This window comes from Dermacentor silvarum, chromosome 3 (genome assembly GCF_013339745.2).
Source record: "Dermacentor silvarum isolate Dsil-2018 chromosome 3, BIME_Dsil_1.4, whole genome shotgun sequence".
Taxonomy (NCBI): Eukaryota; Metazoa; Arthropoda; class Arachnida; order Ixodida; family Ixodidae; genus Dermacentor; species Dermacentor silvarum.
Window position 1 is genome coordinate 75,419,553 of NC_051156.1, and position 19,302 is coordinate 75,438,854.

A 19,302-nucleotide genomic window follows, 5' to 3' on the forward strand; every position below is an offset into this window, starting at 1 on the left:
AACTGCAGTTGAATTATATCAGACAATAACTTATTCGAGCGCGGGAAAGCGTTCGAAAGCATTATACTCTGAGTTTACCGGGATCCTGGCAGAACGAAATCTGACAGCCACTGAAAACTAGTGCGTCAAAATTCGCAGGGAACGAGGGTCATGTTATCATATGCGAGTCAAATAATTTCTGTTATCGACTAGTTCAAGATACCATTGTAAATATTCATAATGAGACCTTATACCCGGGCACTCATATTTTATAGCTGCGGAGGGGCGACGCGGCCTGGTGTTCTACGTCGTCTGGTAACTCGTACTCCGTTTCATATTTAGCGTGCAACGCCGTGAAATCTACCACGAAAGGAGGTCGGTTATCAGAAAGTATAACTGCGCGCATTTCGTCGTCAAGTAAAGCTGAGCGTCAGCTTGCGCCCGGTGCGCCGCGCCGGGCTGCAAGTTAAACCCCCGTAAGGAAAGACAACGAAATGCTAAATAACCAAAAACAACTTTTAAATATGAGTAGATTACAGTTAGCTTGACTTGAACATTAAAAAAAGTTCATTTATTACTGAGCCCACATAAATAAAAGAATGTAACGTAATTTCCAGTAAAAAAAAAGCTTTCTTGGTGTGAACGCAGCTACAACAAAAACTCTCGCTAGTCTGCACAACATTGAACGCTATGTACAGTAAATGACTCGGAGGGTCTTTCGTGGCATTGGTGGTACACGTCTATACATGCGCGACAGTTTCGCGGCGTTTAAGAGTGTATATAAAGGTTAGCCGAATAGCGGCGTTCTTTTCTTTTTATTGACAAGCAGCAGCGCTGAAACATATGACGAAAATAAACACTCAATGTCAGTGCTGGCGCACTGAGAGCACGTCGGAGCGTAGGGTGTGTCAATGCTATCGCAGTAAACGAACTCCAAACTCGAAGAATTACTGATGTCGACCGATTTCTGCTTGACTTTCATGCGAATAATTATAGAATCAGTGAAACTTTTGTATATATTTCTCGAGATATAGGTATGCTGCAACGTTTTCCTACAGATGAAGAAATATATGAATGTTCTAAGCACGTACCAGACCCGCCGACGAATTTGTCCAATAGCACATCGCTGGTGCAGCTGCAAGAAATAAACAATGGGAGAGTTCATATGCTCACGTCAATAGATAATATTTCATGCGAGAAGAACAATATTTAGTGTAAATTCACGGGTCTGTATTTCAGAGACAGTATAAATTTCGGACACAGCAAACAAAATCAATAAATTAACGCACAAGCAGTTGACAACGATACATAAGCCCTGCCTCAGTCCTGACGGTTATGCGATCGTTATCTTCACAAAAATCTGTTATGGGTAGTCGTTCGCCAGCGTCAGGCATGAATTCCTCTGTAACAATCACAATGACACAGAACTACAGCACTCATTAAAGAAAGCCATCGCGTAAGTGTCACACAAATTATTGTATATAGTTTCATTCCTCACCGATGAACTGAAAACGAAATTGGCATACCTTTTATGAGTTAGAATGGCTAAATTTTGTATTGAGGCGTTTTACAAAGCAACCGTGGGCTGGTTTGTTCATAAATCGAATAACAAAACTTGGGCAGTAGTTAGAAAAAAAAAAGAAATTCTTGTGACTGTTTTTAGATAGAATGCAATCTCGTGAAACGGGACCTCATGGCACCAAGAAATTACATTTATTTTATTAGGAGTTTTATTTACCGCCAGATGAAGCTGAGGGACATGCAAGATGCTCTTTGAAACGGGCAGATATTTTACTGCCACCAGCAGATATTAGGTGCAGCAGACATGATTAAGAAGCTTCTTACAAAGTTTATACTTGCACGCAGCCGTTGAGAAGAGCTAGCAGCACAAAACATAATAAAAAAATGTTAATATTAGTCGAGGTCTCCGTCTTGCGGTGCTCCACCGGGAGTCACCTAGACCACCGCGTGGGTCCGAGGATCGAGCTCCTCAGGCGGACGATCAGCTCAGCCGCGTGTGTTGCGTGTGCTGGAAGCGTACGCTCGTTCGGTCTCCACTGGGAGTGAGACAGAAAGCTGCAAGGAGAAGACCCAAGGTACAAGGGAGGCGTTTATTAGACGACTACCTTGGCGCTGACTAAATGTTACACCCTATCGGCGTGGTGCTCATGAGCCGAAGCTCTCGCAAATCAAGGGTGGCACAGCAGTATGAGACAACGCTGTAACACGCCGCTATACGGGAGGATGGCTTCCAACGAGCGTGCTACCTGGGCAACGTATCCACAGCTCGGTATAGCCCCCGAGGGCGACTTGTTGCGGTACGACCACGCACATGAAGTCAGCCACGTGTCTTCGGCGTGGCCTCCAGAATAGGAGCAGTGAATAGCTGTATACCCGCCTCGGGTCGAGGACCTTCGGTGGTAGCCGGCCAGCCAGAGGGCTGACCGGCAGAATCGGAATTCAGCACGCACCGTTTCGCCTTCCGAGAGCTTATCTCCGCACACCCTCTCCCGGGTAGGCTGGAGCGTCCAGGAGAGAGAGGACGCGAGTTCCCACCCTGGGCCGTTTGGGTGGGGACAGCAGCAAGTGTTTTACGGTCCCGCTGGTGCCGCCGAAGGAAAGAGAGAGGGTGAGCGGTGGCCGCGCGCGCCAAGTTCGAAAGCGACCTCGCCACGGTGCGGCCCTTATGCCCAAAACTTGCAGCGCTGTGGCGCTGCATCGAAATGGACGAACCCAATCACCACATAGTTTAGCCAAAAATATCCGTTTTAGTGAAGCAACCACTGTAGAAGCCGTCGTTAACTTTCGCCTTCGTAACCAGCATCAGCACATTATGCGAGCGTTTCTGTACCGCCATCGGAAACGTTAAGCAAACTCATAGCTCACCGAGATTGCCAACTAAGTGAAATTACAGCAACCTACGCCCTCGGTAGAGCCACACTAATTGCGGCACCAACAAAAGCTGCCGCAGCGAGAACGCGTACAACTGGCAAGAAAACCTAAAAAGAAAAGCCGCAAACAGTGATGTCTGTCGCGATGCCGCTGAGATTGGTTGCTCAGTTTCGCTTTCGGTAATATTTCTGTAGTTCCATTTGCCCGAAATTGGAAATGAATATGGTTCCGTTTCAGTAACATTTTTTACATTGCCTTAATGTAAAATCAGCTAATCACAAGACTGTTCCGTTGGAGCGGCAATCTCATTTACCAATATCCTACTGCATCGTAGTGTCCTAGTTTTCTGTGAGATTTAGTGAAGGTATCATTCCTGAAGAGAAGATTACTTCAGGGAAAAGTGGTCCATAAATGATATGTGGAATTACCTGAAGATTTGCTAGTATTTCTACTCAATGGACGGCGACAACAGTTTTTATAATGTTACAGGAGAGAGGAGCAGCAAATGGGCAAATGAATTTATGATGCTCGCTCATCGGAGTGATTGGTTGTTCGAAATCTGATAAAACTATTTGCTAGAGAGATTGTCGTAATTGTTATGGGCATATAATGTGGCGCCGCTGAAGATTGTTCGCGAGAGAGCACTTACATCGGAAGAGATTGATTGCTTACTCGCACTTTTAATGAAGAGCTCGAAGTATGATACCGGTTCACAAATATCCTTTAAAAGTCCCTAATTTTTTAAAAGCATTTGTCTCCTGCTCACACTCAAGGTTCAAGCAAAATATGTTTACCATATTGTTTCTATTTAGGTAGTGTCCCTTTTTGAATATGCGATGTTTAGATTATTTAAAATACATATTTAAGAAGGTTAATTATGACGGCTGTGGAATTGGCAATACACAGTCACTTGTTATAGGTCACGAATTGCCGCTTTCACCCTGCATAGTGCGACGCCCGTGACGAACAGCAATCGCACGAGTACGGCGTGTTTTCAGTGGCGATATACTTTTTTTTACACAATAGTGTGGTGATAACGTACTCATTTCGATATATATATATATATATATATATATATATATATATATATATATTGTTACGGGGTGTGTAGAAGGCGTTTATTGCAGCGAGCCGTAGGGCAAGTGTGTGCCGATACTACACGTCGTCCTTCTCTTCCTCGCTGCTCTCCTAATGTTGTTGCTGCTGATGCTGCCGCTCCACTACCTTTGACGCACTGTAACATGGCTCCTCTCGCAGACGAAGCCCCCCGGGCGAGTAGTCAGTGGGGCTTTCGTTGAATAAACGGCTTCAGGCGGGCTACATGCGTGATGTCGGTCCTGGATGACCGTCTCCCACTGGAAGTGAGGCGCGCAATTCTATAATTCAGCTCGCTGAGACGCTCAAGCACAATAAACGGTCCACCATAGTAGCGAGCAGTTTTTGACATAGACCGCGCTTACGCACGGGAGTACATAGCCACAGTAGGTCACCCGGTTCGTAAGTGACTTGCCGATGTCGACTATCGTATCGGGATTTGTACTGCTTTTGCGAAGCTAGAGTACGTAATCGAGCGATGCGCCGAGCCTCCTCTGCTCGGCAGAGAGTTTCCGCGATACAAGCGTCGTCGTGACTGCCAAAAGGGAAGATAGTGTCCAAAGTGTACCTCGGCGGACGAGCGTAGAGCAGGAAAAACGGACTGTATCCAGTGGTCTCATGTTGCGAGGTGTTGTATGCGTATGTGACGAACGGCAATACTTCGTCCCAGTTCTTGTGGTCCGAGCTTACGTACATGCAAATCATGTTCACAAGTGTTCTGTTCGTGCGTTCTGTCAGCCCATTAGTTTGCGGGTGGTAAGGCGTTGAGTGTCGCAGGTTGGAGGCGTACAAACGTGAAGTTCTTCAACAACATCAGCTGTGAAATGACGGCCACGGTCGCTAATGATCACTAGAGGGGGACCATGCCGAAGTATAATGCAATGTAGCATAAAATGGGAAACCTCGCCTGCAGTTGCAGAGGGTAGTGCTGCTGTCTCGCAGAACCAAGTCAGGTAGTCGGCACATACTATGATCCAGTGGTTGCCTGTGGAAGAACGTGGGAACGGTCCTATGAGATCGATGCCTACTTGCTCAAAGGGGGAACTGGGTGGCACCACAGGCTGTAAGAAACCGGCTGGAGCTGCAGTAGGTCTCTTGTGACTTTGACACTCGGCGCAAGTGGCTACGTATGTCTCCGTGGTCTTGCGCATTTGAGGGCAGTAAAACCTTTCTTTGGCTCGATGGAGTGTTCGCGTGGAGCCTAAATGACCTGAAGTTAGATCATCGTGCACGACGCGCAAAACAGAAGAGCGGAGGGCTTTTGGCACCACCAGAAGAAATCGTGCACCTATCGCGGAAAAATTCTTCTTATACAACAGTCCATCCCGAACACAAAAACTACATGATGTCGACTCTTTCGCTGCAGAGAAAAGTGGCTCTAAACTCCGGTCATCACTATGCTCTCTTGCGAAGGTTGTGGCATCTGGGAAATCACGGTGTACGGATGCGATGAGGTGGTCGAAACTGTCGGCGTCGCATTCCGTTGTACTAAGAGGCATCCGGGAAAGGCAATCGGCATCAGCATGTCGTCGGCCGCTCTTGTAGGATACAGTGAAGCTGTACTCTTGCAGACGCAGGGCCCATCGTGCAAGGCGTCCAGATGGATCGAGAAGATTCACGAGCCAGCACAAAGAATGATGGCCTGTGACGATCGTAAAGTGACGCCCATACAGGTACGACCGAAATCGCTGCACCGCAAAAATGACAGCAAGACATTCCTGCTCAGTCACCGTGTAGTTACGCTCGGGTTTGCTTAATGACCGACTTGCGTAGGCGATGACGTGCTCTTTGTCATCCACGCGCTGAATCAGAACAGCACCAAGACCTACACCACTCGCATCTGTGTGGACTTCTGTTGGCGCGGAAGGATTGAAGTGTCGGAGGATCGGTCTCGACGTCAGCAGAAACTTCAGCTGTCGAAAGGAAGCAGAACAATCAGTCTTCCATTCGAAATCGGCGTTCTTGTGCAGGAGGCTGGTCAAGGGATAAGCGACGTCAGCAAATCGAGGAATGAACCGCCAAAAATAGGAGCACAACCCTAAAAAGCTGCGAAGTTGTTTGACAGACTGAGGTGGTTCACACGCTTCAACAGCCTCTGTCTTCGCAGGGTCAGGCCTGACGCCGTCTTTGTCCACAAGATGTCCCATCACCAAGGCTTGGCGCTCACCAATATGACACTTTTTAGAGTTGAGCACAAAACAAGCCTTCTGTATGCAGCTGAGTACAATACCAAGACGCGTGTTGTGCTCGTGAAATGTGCGTCCAAAAATAATAACATCGTCGAGGTAGCACGTGCATATCTCCCACTTTAGACCTCGCAGAATAGTATCCATGAATCGTTCGAAGGTGGCGGGTGCGTTTCACAAGCCGAACGGCATGACATTGAATTCAAAAAGTCCATCGGGTGTTACGAACGCCGTTTTTTCCTTATCCTCGGCATGCATTGGGATTTGCCAGTAGCCGGATCTCAAGTCTACAGAAGAAAAGTAAGAAGCCGAATGAAGGCAGTCTAAGGCATCATCTATACGCGGAAGTGGGTAGACATCTTTCTTGGTAACATTGTTTAGCCGCCGATAATCAACACAGAATCGCCAACTGCCATCTTGCTTTTTAACGAGGATGACAGGTGCAGCCCAGGGACTCGCGGGCTCCTGAATTATCCCTCTGTGCAGCATTTCCTGAACTTGGTGGCCAATTATCTTGCGCTCAGTCGGGGATACTCTGTACGGCTTCTGTCATGTAGGGTGCGCTGATCCGGTATTTATACGATGGCGTAATCGAGATGTCGGAATTTGGGACGTCGTGTCAGTCTGCGAAAAGTCAAACACATGCGAGTGCTTGGATAGAACATCCAGTAACGGTGTAGCGCTCACTCGTGCTGAGCGACTTGCTCACCATCTGAAGTAGTTTCGAGTCCAATGGGCAGGGATGGAGGGACTCGTCTGCAGCTCCGAGCACAGCCAGTAACGCCGGTGTCTCTTCTTTGAAGAGAGCGAGCTTCATGCCAGAAGGGAGAAGTATGGGCTGGGCCGCATAGTTCATTGCCCATAATCCAGAGTGTCCTTCAACTACCGATACTAAACAACGCGGAACCAAAGCGTTCTTCTTTACACAGGCCGAATGAAGCGGCTCCGTCGCGGCATCAAATGTGGCGAAGTTGGCACCAGAGCAAATGACCGGAACGCATACAGCGCATAGTGGGGGAATGACGATGTCCTCCGAAACACAAAAGGCACCTTCTTCACGTGGCGAGTTCTCCATGAGTCCTGTTATAACCTCGCGTTGTACCGAAAGCTCCCCACTTCGACAGTCAACGGTTGCACCACACTCCTGCAAGAAATCGATGCCTAAAATAACATAATGCGTGGATCGAGGAATAACGGCGAATTCAGTGGTAAATACTTTGCCACACAAACCACATCCGCAGTACAAACACCAATCTGGCACAACGTGTCACCACTAACACTACGAAACGTGGAAATATTGTTCCACGAAAACATCACTTTTTGTCCCAGTAGGGCTTTAAAATTTAAGCTCATCACGGAAATTGTTGCCCCAGTATCCACAAGAGCCATTGTAGGTATATCGTCAACAAGCACGTGCACTTTGTTTTTCAGCATGAAAACTGGCGGAGGAATGTCGGTTGGCAGCGAACGGTATCCAGCGACCTCACCCCCATCGGCCGCACTGCCTAGTTTTCCGGTGGTGGGGATAGCCGGCGACGCCGCGGCGATGGAGACCGCCGAGTACGTGGAGCAGGCGATGGCGTTAAGCTGCGATCGGAGGCTAGTGACGGGTTCCGGAAGCTACCTTGACAAATTCCACGATTGGTTGGCGAGCGTGGAGGCCATGACGCGGAAAAGGGTTGGTAATTTGACTGGTACGTCGCTCGTGAAGGTTCTCGGAAAGGTCGGCGGCGGTCGCAAAACCTGGTGATGTGGCCAGGGACCCCGCAACTATAGCACACACGAGGAGGCCGAAATTGACGGTGCTGCTCAAAGCCTTCATTTCCGCCACTGAGCATGGGGTATCGGTCATGATTGTCGTATTCTCTGTACCCTGAATAAGTGGTACGGTACCGCTGCGCCGGATAAGAAGTGCGGTGCTGCTGCTCGTTGTTGAAGCGTGGCCGGTTGGTGGGTGCAGATGGAAGCACAGCTCTATAATCGTCCACGTTCGCCGCATTAATAGAGGGTGGCCACGACGTAGCTGGTAGTCCGGGTTCGTTGCCTCGTGAGTCGCCGCTACCATAACGGCCGATTTCGTGGCACCGGAGGAGCTCTTCCCGAACTATCTGTCGTATTGTAGACGACAGATCGGATGGTGTGCTCGCGTCAACGCAGGCCAATGTCGGCACATTAGCCAAACGGCCACATTTCGGTGCCACGCGACGCATCTTCAGTGCTTCAAACGTGCGACAATGTTCGATGACGTCGGCCACAGATGTCAGGTTTTCTTTAGCAATCAAGAACAGATATACAACTTCAGCTATGCCCTTGAGAAGATGACCCACCTTATCTTCATCAGACATGCTTGAATCCACGAGTCTACATAGCTTGAGGACCTCTTCTATGTACATAGTACACGTCTCGCCAGAGAGTTGGGCCCTTTGGGACAGAGTCTAATCAGCTCGCTTCTTCCTCGCTGCGGAGTCCCCAAAGCACCTTTTCAGTTCTTGGACAAATGTATCCCAGGTCGTAAGCGTGTTCTCGTGGTTGTCGTACCACATGAGAGCAGTGTTCGTGAGCGAGAACACAACATTTGACAGCTGAGAGGCGGAGTCCCAGCCGTTATGTTTGCTCACCCGTCGGTACTGCTTCAACCACTCGTCCACATCCTCACCGCCAGTCCCGGCAAAGCTGGGTGGCTCCTTGTACAGTTGCGAAGAGCCCGTCGGTCTCGGAGCTTCAGTTTCTCGGGACATGCCTGCTGTTGAGGATGGTGGAAGTCCCGCCAGTCGACGGCTGCGACGAGGTTCAGGGGGTAGTGATTCCGTCGTTGGATGCTTAGATACCCAGCACCTCCACCACTCTGTTACGGGGTGTGTAGAAGGCGTTTATTGCAGAGAGCCGTAGGGCAAGTGGGTGCCGATACTACACGTCGTCCTCCTCTTCCTCGCTGCTCTCCTAATGTTCTTGCTGCTGATGCTGCCGCTCCACTACCTTTGACGCACTGTAACAATATATATATATATATATATATATATATATATATATATATATATACATATATACATTTTGGTCCTGTAGTCAATATAATTTCACGCCGCTCTCGAAATAAAAAGTTGTCGCAGTTTCACCTGAAAGGCGAAGCATCAATTGCGATAGCAAACTTGTAGAGAGCTATACGGAGTAATGATATTAGTTTTATCAGCTGTATAAACTTGGACATGCAGCAGCATCGGCAACACGCAGAACTGTTGTCGACGCCATCGGCGTTTTGCCTGCGTTCGCTCAAAATGCGTGCGGCGTTGGTGACTGTTGCCGGAGCCTCTGATATAAATAGGCACTTGGTGCAGCAGCTAAACGTCGCCTCCCTTCCCTCCCCCTCCCCCACGGCCTCTCGCGCGTCGGAAGAAGGCGCGTTTGCTCTACATATATGGTGATTGTAAAGGAGAAAAGAGACGCCTACTTCTGCAGCCCTTAAGCGAGCATGGCGCGGAACGCGCGTTTGTTCTCCGCCGTGCGTTCACTCCCCGTGAAAGACGCACCCCTCGCGCCCTTTCACTCGCACATACAGCGTTCGGCGCGCGGCGACGATTTCATCTCCAAATGACGTCATACGGAACCTCACGGCGACGGCGACGGCAGAAATCTGCTTTTGAGTGTCCATATAATTGCTATCGCAATAAAAGATTATAATTAGGATGCCGAACCTAAACCCGCAAAAGTAAATGTACCCGGACGGGAATTATGGCTGGAGCTGAACCAAAACCGATATTCTTACAATGTTCCTTAGCGCGATCAAGGCTAAGGAACATTGCAAAAATATCCGAAAAAATAGTTAATTGAACACTGCGAGATACTCACAGAATTGCGAGCGACTCACACAAACACAGAAGACGCGCTTCCTAAACATTGTTTTCGTCATGCCTGCACGAGTAGGGAACCTTTATCAACCTTCTTTTTACCTCAATAACAATGGTTTGAGTCCCGCCCGAAAAAAGTTCAAGCCTATAGTGCGACAGCTGGTACTAAAACATATCAGCGATAATTCCAAACAGCTACTTCTTCAGTCGGCGCACCCAACTTGTAGTCTCTAATGACTCTCGAGTTGTGTTGTGTACTAGAATGGAGATAGTCGACCGTCATGTGCTGGTAACTGCGGCCACATAGGCAGAGGTGGTTGGGCTTCTCATCTCAGCTATGTCAGTTGTGTTCCGTGACCGAAATGTTGTTTCAAAGGCACCACGGAATGACCATTTCTTTCGAACCTTCCAATTTTGGCGTTAGTTCAGACGACAAAAACACCAGCCATCGTGAAAAACCGAGAGGTTCGCGGCTGTAACTAGATAAACCGTAAAACATGCACGCCAGCGTACACAGAGAGCAATAGGGACGTTGTCCCAAAGGAGGGACAGTAGGCAAACCAACGAATTCAGCTGCGCGGCTTCGCGCAACCATAAACCTGCGATAGCTAATGAACGGTGTTACCCTCTCAGTGCGTGATAAACGGATTTCTAATTGACACGCGAGCTCTGCTTTTTTTGCGTGTGATGTTTCAACGCACGTTCGGCGCCTCGTAGCAGGCTACAACGCTCGTCAAGGTGTACAAATTATTCCCGGAATACAATGTTCGCGCTTTTTGTTTATACTTTTCTTTTTACCGTTAACCAGCGCAAGACTTCGTGACTCATGTAGATGCGTAACGACGATTGACACAAAGTTTCAAACAAACCGCCATTTATCATCGTTAAGAAGCATGAATGGCCTCACCTGCTTTTAATATATGAGCAGCAAGCTGAGATAATTGTGAAATCCTACCTTCTTTCCTTAGTTGCCACTGGCTACAAGTATGAAGTTATAATTTAACGAATACAACTTCGATTCGAGTCTCCAGAATACAGTATCGATCCGACGCCCACAAATGAAATGCCAGAGTTGGCTCATCACCAACCCAGCAGCCTATACGTGAAGCGAAATAAAAATTTACTGGCTGTGCTGCTATCAACGTAACATAGCGTGGAAGCTACACCATCCCAAGCAGACACAGAGAGTCTCACCAATTACCTCGCCATTTATTGTATCCCTGAAAATTTCCCCGTATCTGCTCAATCTATTCGGTATAAGCACGCCATCGCGAAAAACGTTACCTGCTCTGCATGGTCAAGTACACTGGCAAGAATGGATCCCGAAGTCTCAGACCTGCGCTGAGACGGTGTCGAGAAGTAAGCAAAGGGAGAAAACTCGCGTCGTCTAACGCTCGTAGAGGCCCCGTCAAGTGGAAGTGTTGAATGCGACAAGAACGCTCCTTTGACGGAGGGCGTGTGAATTGTCGGTGTCGCCTCTGGTATTCTTTGATAAAAGGCCCGTGGACAACTTCCGCAGAAGCGGGATGACAGAAAGAAGAAGCACAGATGCAGCTAGGAATCACTAAAAGTGTGGGATCAGGAGAGAGAGCCACGATGGTAAAGAGTGCCGAATACTTGTTTAAAGTATAACAACTCTTCTAACGCGATTAGGCACAACCAATTAGGTGGTGGCTTAAATTTAATTATGACCTCGTTCGCTAGTGTAATGTCAGGGTGGGCCAGCAGCTTGCTGCCTCGTCCTTTTATTTGTTTACGGTAATGCATTTAAGGGCTGTATGGAACCCATTTTATTTAGTCTAGACTGTAATCATTAAGCTGAGGAATCAGTAAAACTCTCTACGATGTTTCACTAATCTGGACCGTAGCCATGTTGTGATCGAACAGTGAGACTCAGTTTGTGCTATGTAGTGACAGTTGTCCTACGCTCCAACTCAGAAGAAGTAGAAAAGCAAGGCGCTGTCTACTTGTTTATCTTCTTATGTTGGTCTGCAAGCTCCACACTTCGCAAATATATTGGCTTCAATATATCTCCAAGTTTTTGATCTCTAACCTCTTTCCCCATTTATCAACACCGAATAAGCCCTCGAAAACACTTTGTCGTCTTCAAAGAAAGAAAAAAAAAAGCTTTACTCCCTCCCTCTTACACGCACACGTGTCAGTTTTAGTAAGTCCCTTTAGTGTAAGTCCGGAACCATCGCAGCGCCGGAAACGCAAATGGCCGTCTCTCAGTCTTGGCTTCATGGCAACACCGTTCCACACCTTTCCATCTCATCGAATCCCGGCCGCGGCGGCCGCATTTCGATGGAGGCGAAAAGGCAAAAACGCCCGTGTGCTTGCGTTGTAGTGCACGTTAAAGAACCCCAGGTGGTCAAAATTAATCCGAAGCCCTCCACCACGGCGTGCCTCATAATCAGAATTGGTTTTGGCACGCAAAACCCCGGAAGAGAGAGAGAGAGAGAACCTTTCCATCTGCCTCCCTGCTTCTGCTCTGCTTCTCACTTTCTACCCCACACTGCGTATACCATTCGCGGCACCACCTTCCCGCGGGGCGTTGGAGGGTGTTTGCAAGAGTAGAAGGGTTGGGCTCTTTTGGGAGCCCGAAGCATTTGGTCTATGTGAGCAGTGTAAACTTTCGCCTTCTCCTCTGTGATAAAATGCTAAAATGAGCAAATCATTAGGCGTCAGCGGCGCTGTGAGAAGTGAGCGAGACGACGTCCAGTGCCCACTTTGTTTGGATGAATTACCGGGCCTGTCCCACCCTCGATTGACCTTTCCTTGTTTCTCTGTACCTCGCATGCTGCGTAAACTAAGCGTTGCGCTGCTGCTGTCATGCGAACGGCAGTGCTGGCATTCAAGCGCGACTGTCAGCAAATGTCGATGTCATAGCTGTGCACTAGTTGTGCTTAGCATATATGGTTGTGACAGTTTGCATCATGATGGGCACTCCTGTTGGATCTGCGAAGCAACCGGAATTTCAAAATCCTGTGTCCAGTGCTATCTTCGACAGCAGTGAGGTGAGCTGGACGTTTAGCGATAGTCTCGCGTGTCGTAATTAGGTTAAGCATCGGGCTACTTGAGCCTTGTTTTTAGGCACTGTGCAGGCGTCATGCTATTTCACTTACAATTCAAACTTATTGATGATGCAGCACAGTGGCAGAAAAAATATAACGGCGTAAAAACCTGCTATTTCTATGCCTTCTTTTCGTTTTTGAACAGCGAAGCTGTTGTACTGTAGATAGCCCGGTGGTGTACGCCCGAAATGTGGGCTAATCCTGGAGGTCGTGCAGAAAGGGTTCAAGCTTCATGGCACATACCCCGGTGAACTAGCGAAGCTATTTAAGCTCGAGGACGGTCCGTCCAGTGTGCGCCGGAAAACCTCACCATGCGTCGCCCAGCAACTCTTCGCCCCAGCTCCACCGACCGCGCCAAAGAGAGAGAGAAAAAACTTTATTTTCACGTTGGGTGGTGTGGTGAAAAGGCCCGCAGCCCAGAGCCTCGCTTGCGGCGTTCTTCAGTGCTGCACTGATAAACGTCACACGGTACCATTGGTCGTCGGTGCTGGTGGCTTCTGTCAGGCACCCGGCATGGGGTGTAAGGGAAATATTTGTAGCTGCAGGCAGGGGAGGTGGGCGTGGTCCACAGGACCAGAGGATATGGGATGTGTTCGGGTGTTTGCCACAGTGCCGGCACGGTGGGGGATCCTCAGGTAACAGCCGCGGAGGAGGTGCATTCGAGCTGGCATAGGTAGTGTTTCACTCTGGGCCTGACGGATGAGTACACCCTGTTCACGGGTGAGCTCTTTGCTAAGCTTAGGGAACTTGCGTCTTGCCTCTTGATAAGGCTGCAGACGCAGAAGAGCCTACCTTGTCGTCTGGGCTGGTTGCGGAATGTTGGGTGCCGGCCAGGTTGAGAGTCTCGCAGGTGAGCTGATTATCTCTTTAATTTCCCGGCATCCCGTCATGACCAGGTATTCAGATGATTCCTTAAGGCCCCTGTAGGTGCTCTTGCATAAGTGTGGGAATGTGCACCGGGACATCGTTGTGCAACAATTTTCTGCAAGCCGCCATTGAGTCGGTAAATATGATTCGTGGGTAGGCTGAGTCGCTAGGGGGCATATGTTTGATTGCGATTGCGATCGCCGTCATCTCCGCTTAGGTCGGATCTGTCGCTGGGAGTACCACCGTCTGTATAGTTTGGAGGTTACTATTCACGCCTGCTATAGCGAAGCCCCGTTCCGAAACGCTACCATCAGCTTAAAAGTAGATGCCGTCAGTGTGTCTTGCCGTATACCTCTTGAAGTAGGCAACTCGCTGGCATCGCATCTCCTTGTCTCGTTCGGGATTCATGTGGTGTGGCAGAGTATGGTAAGGAATTCACGTTGTTTCGGTGGTATTGGGCGCGTGTCCACAGCAGGCGAAGCTCGTGGATGATCACCGATGCTCCGGAGGATGTGCCTGCATTGAATAGTGCGCTGCTAACGGGGAAGTTCTTTTTGAGGGCGATGAGTAGTAACTAGTTCCGCCACCGTGTTATGGAAACCCATGTCAAGGAGGAGCTTAGTGCTGGTACTAAACGGTATGTCGATGGCCAGCTTTGTCGCCTTTCGTTGAGAGCATCAAGCCGATTGATATCTTGCTGGCTGAGATTGGTATAGGGCAGGTGGTACCGCAGGCGTGACATAATTAGTGCGTTTCGTAGTTGCAGCATACGAGCCTCCTTCATTCCATTGGTTCGGTTGGAGACCTTAGCTTCATGTGCAGCACCTGTTCTCCTTGCCAGAGCAGGTCCTGCGCCATCGCAGCCGGACCTCCATCTTTCTGGACATGGAGACCGAGCATTTTAATAATTTCCGTTAGGATATCGACACACGGTCGTTTACAATTTGTACGGTGGGCGGCTGTCATCTTTTGTGGTGAACTAGTAGCAATTGAGATTTTTCTGGCGCGCATCTAAGGCCAATGGTCTGAGCAGCCTCATATACCCTGTTCGTTGACTGTTGGAGAGTTTCTTGGATGCGTCCTGGCGAGCCCCTCTTGATCCAGATGGTGACGTCCTCTGCGTAGATCGCATATTTGATGTTGGGGTTGTCTTTCAGTGCTCTATGGATTACGCACATGGCAAGATTAAAAAGTGTGGGCGAGATCACTGAACCCTGCGGGATACCTCTCTGCGGATGGGGATACTGTTGTGAGGTGGTGCCGCCTACACGAAGAGTGTAGGTGCGACTCCGTAGGAAGTCCCTGATCTAATTATAAAGCTTGGTCTCACACCCGGTAGCTTCGAGCTCTTGCAACAAAGCATCGTGGTTAACATAATCAAAAGCTTTCTTGAGGTCGATAGCAAGAATGGCTTTTAGTTGAGCGCTGCTTGTTTGCTTCGTGATTTTTTCGTGGAGCTGCAGCAGAACGTCTTGAGTAGATAAGTGATGCCTGTATGCAATGAAATTATGGGGTGGGTGTTTGCTTCTCTCAAGGTGACTAATATAAAAGCACGATACGCTCTATTAGCTTACCGACCCATGATGTTAGCGATATTGGACGCAGATTCGCTATGGCTTGGGGCTTGCCAGGCTTCGGAATGAAAATGATGCTGGCTCTCCTCCATTCTTCTGTCAAGCTGCCCGTCTCCCATATATTGTTCATTTGCTGAATTAAGTACGAATGATCGGCTTCTGTAAGGTTGCGAAGCTGTGTTGCCGTAATTTGATCTGGTCCTGGCGTTTTATTGGGCTTTGATTTTGATAAGGCACGCTCTAATTTTGTCATTCTGATCGGGCCAATGAAGCCCTCATTTTCTGGCTCTGCGCTTTTGTAGTCTGCATATGGTGGTTGAGCTGGATCCGTAATGTGTGTCGCTCTAAGCTCGTTAAATAGTTCGTCGGTCTGCTCAAAGGTTCCAAGCAACTTGCGCAGCTTATGGGACGTTTCCGTCTTTGTCTGGGTTGTGACAGTGAGGGATCGGATGACGTTCCGCGTGGAGCTCATATTCAATGTGCCGTTTGGCTTGTTGCACGTATCGTGCCACTGCTCACGAGTGAAATGTTCAGTGTAGTCGCCGATCTCCTCATTGATCTTCGCGTAGTTTCCGATTGAGCATATTGTGACACTCTTACGTGCGTCCAAAAATCACTAGATCTTCTAGGTACCTCTTCAAACCACGCAGTATGTTTTCCATGAAGCGCTCAAAAGTTGCAGGTATATTACACAACCCCCGAACGGCATCAGATTAAATTCAAAAAGTCCGTCTGGTGTTACAAATGCCGTTTTTTACTTGTCTGTCTTGTGCATAGGAATCTGCCAGTACCCCGACCTCAAGTCGACAGACGAAAAGTGAGATGCTGATGAAAGGCATTCGATAGCATCATCGGTATGTAGAAGAGGATACACGTCCTTTTTAGGGATTGTGTTGAGACGCCGGTAGTCTGCACAAAATCGCTATGTCCCATCTTTCTTTTTAACCGGAATCACTGGCGCTGCCCACGGACTGCATGATTCTTGGATTACATTCTTATTTAGCATTTCGCGGACTTGGTCGTTGATCACCTTGTGTTCCGATGGTGAAACTCTTTACGGCTTCTGCCACAAAGGTTGGGCAGATCCCGCATCTATGCAATGGTGTATACAAGAAGGAGGAAACGATGGTGGCCCCTCTTGATGCGAAAAGTCAAACAGTGTGGCATGTTTTAGCAGAATATTCGCCACTTCATGACGCTGTTTAGTGCTGAGCGACTTGTTCACCATATAGCTAGAATGAAGGAGTCCACAGCAGGGCATGCAGTAACGAAATGGCGTTCATCCGCAGAATCAGGGGCCTCTGTAAGAATGGCGAGTGACAGAACTTGATCTTCATGGTAGGCGGCAAGTTTCAGGCCCTGTGGTAGTATTGCAGGTTCACTGGAACAGTTTACAGTCCATAAGCTAGTGCACCCGTGAACAACTGACAGCGTGCAATGCGGTATCAGCACATTCCTCTTGATGCAGTTCAGCCGAACGGGTTCGACGGTAGCGTCAAACATTCTGTCGGTGGTAGGGAAACAGGAGACTGAAACACAGGTTGCAGATAACGGAGGCACAACTGTATCCCTGGATACACAAAGCACACTTTCGTGATACAGCGGGCTCTCCATAAACGCAGCTGAAAACTTGTACCTACACTAATTTCTGCTGTCCCGCAGTCGACAGTGGCACCACAGTTTCAAAAATCAAGGCCCAGGATTACGTCATGCGTAGAATGAGGTAGAACAGCGAACTCTGCGTTAAATATCTGACCACCCAAAATAACGTCCATATTGCACACCCCGACGGAATGCAACAAGTCGCCACTAACTTTTCCATCTTTTAATGAGGGCATGCCTTGCCTCCCAGAGATGAAAAAGATGTTTGTCCGTGCTCGGCTGTTGATTTCTCTATTATCTCCTTCATGTGGGTCTAGATTCGTTGCCTTGCTCTTGTCTATTTTGGGAGGATGCGTACTGAGAGGCTGTGCTCCGTGCTGTGGACAACATCTGCCGCTATGTCTTTGCGAATCAGAATGACCAGCGTCGAATTATGGCTATACGCCGTATAACCTGTAACGTGAAGTGTTTGGTTAGTTGGTTAGTTAGTTAGTGAGCGGCAATGTACTGCGTGAAAAGGTCGTGTTTTCGAGCAGCCCTCTACAGTAGAGCACTGCACGGGCCCGGGCCGACCAGAAAGCCCTTCGGACGGCCCGGCCCGGCCCGCGGGCCTGGCCGGGCCGTCCGAAGTGTTTGTCGGCGGGCTCGGGCCGGGCCCGGACTTAAAGCCGCGGGCCCGGGCCGGGCTCGGGCTTGAGGTCGCGGGCCCGGGCCGGACTCGGGTTTGAAGCCACGGGCCCGGGCCAGCTTCGGGCCCGCTCATTGAAGGGCCTAAGTAGGCCTTCGAGCACACGCGACCATTATGCATTGCATGGTTCCATGCATTCTGTACCAAGCTGATGTGACACGTGAAAGATGACTGTCATTGTCATCATCAGCCTATATTTGTGTCCACTGCAGGACGAAGGCCTCTCCCTGCGATCTCCAATTAACCCTGTCTTGCGCTAGCTGATTCCAATTTGCGCCTGTGAATTTCCTAACTTGATCACCCCACCTAGTTTTCTGCCGTCCTGGACTGCGCTTCCCTTCTCGTGGTATCCATTCTGTAGCTCTAATGGTCCATCGGTTATCCATCCTACACATTACATGGCCTGCCGAGCTCCATTTTTTCTGCTTAATGTCAGCTAGAATATCGGTTATCCCCGTTTGTTCTCTGATCCACACCGCTCTCTTGACTGTATATCTTATCAGATGACTGTATATCTTATCGAAGTAAATAGTAAAACAGATGAAGTTCTCATTTCTAACAGCGGAGCTGCTTCAGCCGGGCGTAATGTGTCTGCTGAATCCAAAAATGTGGGCCGATCCTGGCAGCACTGCAGAAAGGGTCCACGCGCAAGGGCACATACACCTGTGAACTAGCGAAGCTGATCCTGGATAAGTCTAGCTAATGGTGGGGGCTAATTAGTCAGTCATCGATAGGCAATTGATAGCCAATAATAGCTAGTCGATAATCGATCAATAATCAATAAATTCCCGAAAATGCTGGGGATGACTTAGTAGTGCTTAGCCTAGCCCAAATACGTGGCAAATATCTTGTTATAGACAATCGATATCCAATCAATAGCTAATCGATAATCAATCAATAATAAATAAATTCCGGGAAATGGTGGGGATGACTTGGTAGTGCTTAGCCTAGCCCAAAAGCCAAGACTAGCTTGGTGCCCATCAGCTCCGCTGTCCCTTTAGCATTACGCCGTCAGTGCAAGCTATGGTAATTTTTTTCTTTTCCGCAAAAACGAAAATTGCTTCCTCGTAAAGAAAAATAAATCATACAAAGAAACACTCCTCAAACCATTCTCATGTTGCTGCTTTTGCGATTGCACTATTACCAGTGTCGATAAAATTGCATTATTTTAGCGCTAAGGCCAGTTACTTTTGTGCTTCAATGCATAAAACAGCGTTTTCCTCAAAAAGCTAACTGGAACGCCCATGGGCTTCGTCGGACAATTTGAAAATTATTATCTCGAAACTGGTTCAGTCCTGAGAATTCGTTCCAAGTGGATTCGCCTTGCGAACTCAGCGGCTATAATTCGTAGATTGAAATATGTGCCGTAAAATAATTAATTAAAAATTTAATTGACGTAATTGTGTTAATTCTTCAATTAGGCGTTTTGATTTCTCCTGGAAGTAATGGCTGCCGCATCGAGTAGTTTAGATCAAGGAGTATAATTGTGCTATCTGCCACAGG

At 48.5% G+C, this 19,302-nt stretch overlaps 1 protein-coding gene across 3 annotated transcripts in view; it reads right to left on the reverse strand.

The window, feature by feature from the left end:
* Positions 1–19,302, reverse strand: part of LOC125943829 (evasin P672-like) — a 305,979-nt gene that overhangs the window by 9,872 nt on the left and 276,805 nt on the right. For all 3 annotated transcript variants that reach the window (XM_049663359.1, XM_049663360.1, XM_049663358.1), the window contains exon 4: positions 1,071–1,114. In XM_049663359.1, coding sequence (XP_049519316.1) covers positions 1,071–1,114 — 44 coding nt within the window. The remainder of the gene's footprint in view (positions 1–1,070; positions 1,115–19,302) is intronic.